Genomic DNA, 4,286 nt, shown 5'->3' on the forward strand with positions numbered 1-4,286 from the left:
ATGATGGTAATAGTACTGATGATATGATGGTAATGTTATTGTTAGACAGTATATATAGTATATAATATAACATAATATATATTTATATATGATAGTAATTATACCAATATAATAGCAGTATATAGTAATAATGGCAGCAACAGTATATATAATAATAATAATAGTAGTAATATAATAATAATAATAATAATAATTATTATAACATGTACACATGTATAAATATGTGTATATAGACTTATATATCCAAAGAATATACAGAGAGTAAGATATAATATATGATATATAGTAGAGGTATAGATATAAGTATTTGACTATACAATAGATAATATACTATGAGTGTAAGAATATATAGACAGAGTGTGCAAAAGACAATATTATTGTATAGAATGATATATAATATCAATATGGTTTATATTAACACATATCACATACATTTTTATCAATTTGAAATTAATGTAGGCTAAATTAATGTAGGCTATATTTAATATATTTCTGTATCTATCTATCTATCTATCTATCTATCTATCTATCTATCTATCTATCTATCTATCTATCTATCTATCTATCTATCTATCTATCTATCTATCTGAACAAGTATTTTTATTTAACTGTATTCTACCTCCAAGTTTAAATGCTAATGTTTAATACTAAAACTAATAAGTAGTAATTCAGGTTTCAATTCATCAACGTATTTATGAACGTATTAATTCTTCTCTCTCTCAACTTGTTGAATGCGGCTCACGTTTCCAGCATTATGTTGCTAAGGCAACCGGGGTGTGTCACGGTTTTAAAGTCGACGTGAAAACGAGACCGAGCGATTCTGTTCCTTAGCAACAGTCAAATAACGGAGCGGGGCTTTCACTTCACACCTGCGGGAACGGAACCGTGTGACCGACCCGAACTGAACTGACTCCGACGGTTCTTGTGCTATTTTCTATTGAGCCGGAACTTCTGTGAATCTTCTGCAGCGGAACTGATTATTTAGTTCTCCACGGAGACGGTAGCGTTGGGAACGGAAACCCAGACTGTAAACATCAGGAGTTAGCATAGCAACAGTGGTGGTGGATCGAACCACGAACACAGAACCATGTTTAAAAACACGTTCCAGAGCGGGTTCCTCTCCATCTTGTACAGCATCGGCAGCAAACCTCTGCAGATCTGGGACAAAAAGGTGAGTGACACCCCGGAGCCGACCAACGACTTCCGTAGCATTACGTGCTAATGCTAACTAGCTGTTCGTGCTCTTAAGATTGATCATGTATGTTTACAGCTCAGCATCATCTGTGGTGTAATACACGTCATGGATCAAGTGTCCCTGTGTTATTGTCACGTTAATGTTACGTGAGTGATGTTATTCTGCTCCAGTAAAGGACGAAACTTACATATATTTCATATTTTAGAATAAATAGTGAATCATGCTTTTTGTTTCAATTAAAACACTTGACAGGTTCAAAATGGATTCACATTAACTTCATCATCCTGTCAACATCTAATACAGGATTTTAGCGACTGGTATAATATGATCAGCTGATTTTCACATTAAAACACAACAATTAATCATAAAAATATAGTTGTTATAGGCAATGACTGAGCAAGATCTATTGAGGTGAAAACAGTTTAGTATTTTATTGATAAGAATCCAGTTGAACGATGGTGTGAGGGCTCTTTAACCAGAGAGAAACGCATGATGTCTGCTTATAAAAATCATTAAATAACAATTATTTCTCTGTTCTCAGGTGAGGAATGGGCACATCAAACGAATCACTGACAATGATATTCACTCCCTGGTGTTGGAAGTTGAAGGGACAAACGTCAGGTGAGTTTGAGTTAAACCAGGGGTGGGCAAACTTTTTGACTGCGGGCCACATTGGGTTCTAAAATTTGACAGAGGGGCCGGGCCAGGAACAGATGGATGGAGTGTTTTTGTGAACTAATATAAATGACATGGAAAAATCATTACATGAAAGGATTTGGCCTTTACCAAGTAGCAAAGCACTTATTTGCAAGGCCATTTAACAAAAACCCGCCTTCAGAGAAAGGCTTGCTAGCCTTTGCTATTTCGACTGCCCCCCAAAAAACATGCCTTGGTAGATGACTCTTTAATCGCAGTTTGTCTGTGAAATTTTTTTTGCTGAGTCTGTAAATTAGTCGCCAATCTCTGAGCTGCAGCCACCCAATCTTGTATTTTGTTGTCGACTCTGTGTTAAACACTCGGCACTCATTGTCCACTTTTCGTTTCGTTGATCCTCTCATTTTACAGAAGGGCTCACAGTGCAAAGGGAAAAAGTGGGAGATCATGTGCCTTTTCAAGCCCTATACACCACACTGCCGGGCAAATTTGATTTAGCTGACTCTTTTATCCAAAGCGACTTACAATAAGTGCATTCAACCCCGAGGGTTCAAATCCAGAACAACCAGAATCAAGAAAGTACGATTTCTTCCTGAATAAAGCAAAACTACAAAGTGCTATAAGTACGTGCCATTTAAAGGGACTCTTACCTTTGTTGCATTTTTACACTTTTTTTGGATAAGGTTAAATTGGTATTAATAAGGTAATGACACTCTAAAATGCAAGACAGACCCACCAGGAGTAAAAACAAACAATTATTTCACTCTCATAATATTAAGTGAAAACTTTAACCAATAAAATTCTTCGGACCGAAGGACCTTATTGGCCGACAGACCTGTCTGTTTGCTGCATGGACATGCAGGTTTTCCGTCTGCTTCTTGTGGCGCATTCGGGCCCGCGTCATCAATGTATATAACTTACCGGTGCTTCTGAATCCGAATCCATTGCTTTGGTAAACAAAACCTCACGTGCGTGCGCGGAGGCAGTAGGTTGAAAGTCTGCTTGTAAATAAAGTTTCTTCAAAAAGACACCGCGGATGGGAACGAGGGGGTGGGGCATTGGAGGAAGGCGGGATGATTTGAATGTGCTGTAATTCTCAAATGCAACAAAGGTAAGAGTCCCTTTACGTGCTACTAAATTGATGGTTTAAAAAAAAAAAAAATTTATTTATTTATTTATTTTTTATTTGGACAAGTTCGGCGGGCCGGATTAAAAAGCCCAACGGGCCGTATATGGCCCGCGGGCCGTACTTTGCCCATGTCTGAGTTAAACTCATCCCTCAGGTCAGCTTGTGTTTACTGGATTGATCTTCCCCTGTCTCACCCTCTTACCTCTCTGACCCCTACAGCACCACCTACATCACATGTCCCGCAGACCCAAAGAAGACACTGGGCATCAAGCTTCCTTTTCTGGTCATGATCATAAAGAACCTCAAAAAGTATTTCACTTTTGAGGTCCAGGTGGGGAAATCACACAAAGTATTCCTGAAACCCAGGAATGATTTATATTCTGAGTTTTGTTCCTCGTAGTGTTGGGATTCGTGGTCACTCATTCTTTCTCCCCCATCTTTGCAACTCTCAGGTGTTGGATGACAAAAATGTCCGACGACGTTTTCGGGCGAGTAACTACCAGAGCACAACACGAGTGAAGCCCTTCATCTGCACCATGCCCATGAGGCTGGATGACGGGTGGAATCAGATTCAGTTCAACCTGTCGGACTTCACCAGGAGGGCGTATGGAACGAATTATATCGAGACGCTGCGTGTACAGGTCAGTGCAGAGACGGAGGAGGACGAGCGAGCTGTCTTCAGATGCTACTTCCATTGATGAGCCTTTTCTGTTGCTAATGTCTAATGTGTTTTTCTCTCAGATCCACGCAAACTGTCGCATTAGGAGGGTGTATTTCTCCGACAGACTGTACTCTGAGGACGAGCTCCCGGCAGAGTTTAAACTTTATCTGCCTGTCCAGAATCCGAAGGCCAAGGTGAGACATGCCCCTCCACACGCAGTCAAATATCTCTACATGTGGTACAATGATCATATTTGATATTTGTCTAACACTCGTCTGTTATTGTGTGTCCTGCAGCAATAGACCTTCTCCACCTGCATTGCTCCGTGTTTGATGAAATTTGTAATATAGTATATTTGGAGCTTGAGTTCTGAGTGATGTCTTTTGTTCTCTGCTCAATAAAGTTTTTTAAATTAATTGTTGTCAATTCATCCTTCTCCTAGTTTCTTGTGCAGTTCTCGCACTTTTAAGCCCCATGAAGATGAACATTTTCTAACACATCAATTGTATTGTTTCCATCTCCATCATCAGCAGAGAGCCAAGGAACTTGAGATAAAACATAATTTATCATAATGGAAAACAATTTTGGTCTAATGATACTGCCCTGAGGAGTATCATGTCCCACCAAAAACTTCCTGATGAAGCTGT

General features: G+C 39.2%; 1 protein-coding gene across 1 annotated transcript; it reads left to right on the top strand.

The window, feature by feature from the left end:
* The first annotated feature begins 951 nt into the window (after nt 1-951).
* On the top strand, nt 952-4,055 carry LOC133026170 (cilia- and flagella-associated protein 20). The gene is made up of 6 exons (XM_061093032.1): nt 952-1,171; nt 1,737-1,816; nt 3,198-3,309; nt 3,431-3,619; nt 3,720-3,833; nt 3,936-4,055. The coding sequence occupies exons 1-6, from the start codon at nt 1,088-1,090 to the stop codon at nt 3,939-3,941; spliced, it is 585 nt and encodes a 194-aa protein (XP_060949015.1). The 5' UTR covers nt 952-1,087; the 3' UTR covers nt 3,942-4,055.
* Nucleotides 4,056-4,286: the final 231 nt, after the last annotated feature.

This window comes from Limanda limanda, chromosome 19 (assembly GCF_963576545.1).
Source record: "Limanda limanda chromosome 19, fLimLim1.1, whole genome shotgun sequence".
NCBI classification, from domain to species: Eukaryota; Metazoa; Chordata; class Actinopteri; order Pleuronectiformes; family Pleuronectidae; genus Limanda; species Limanda limanda.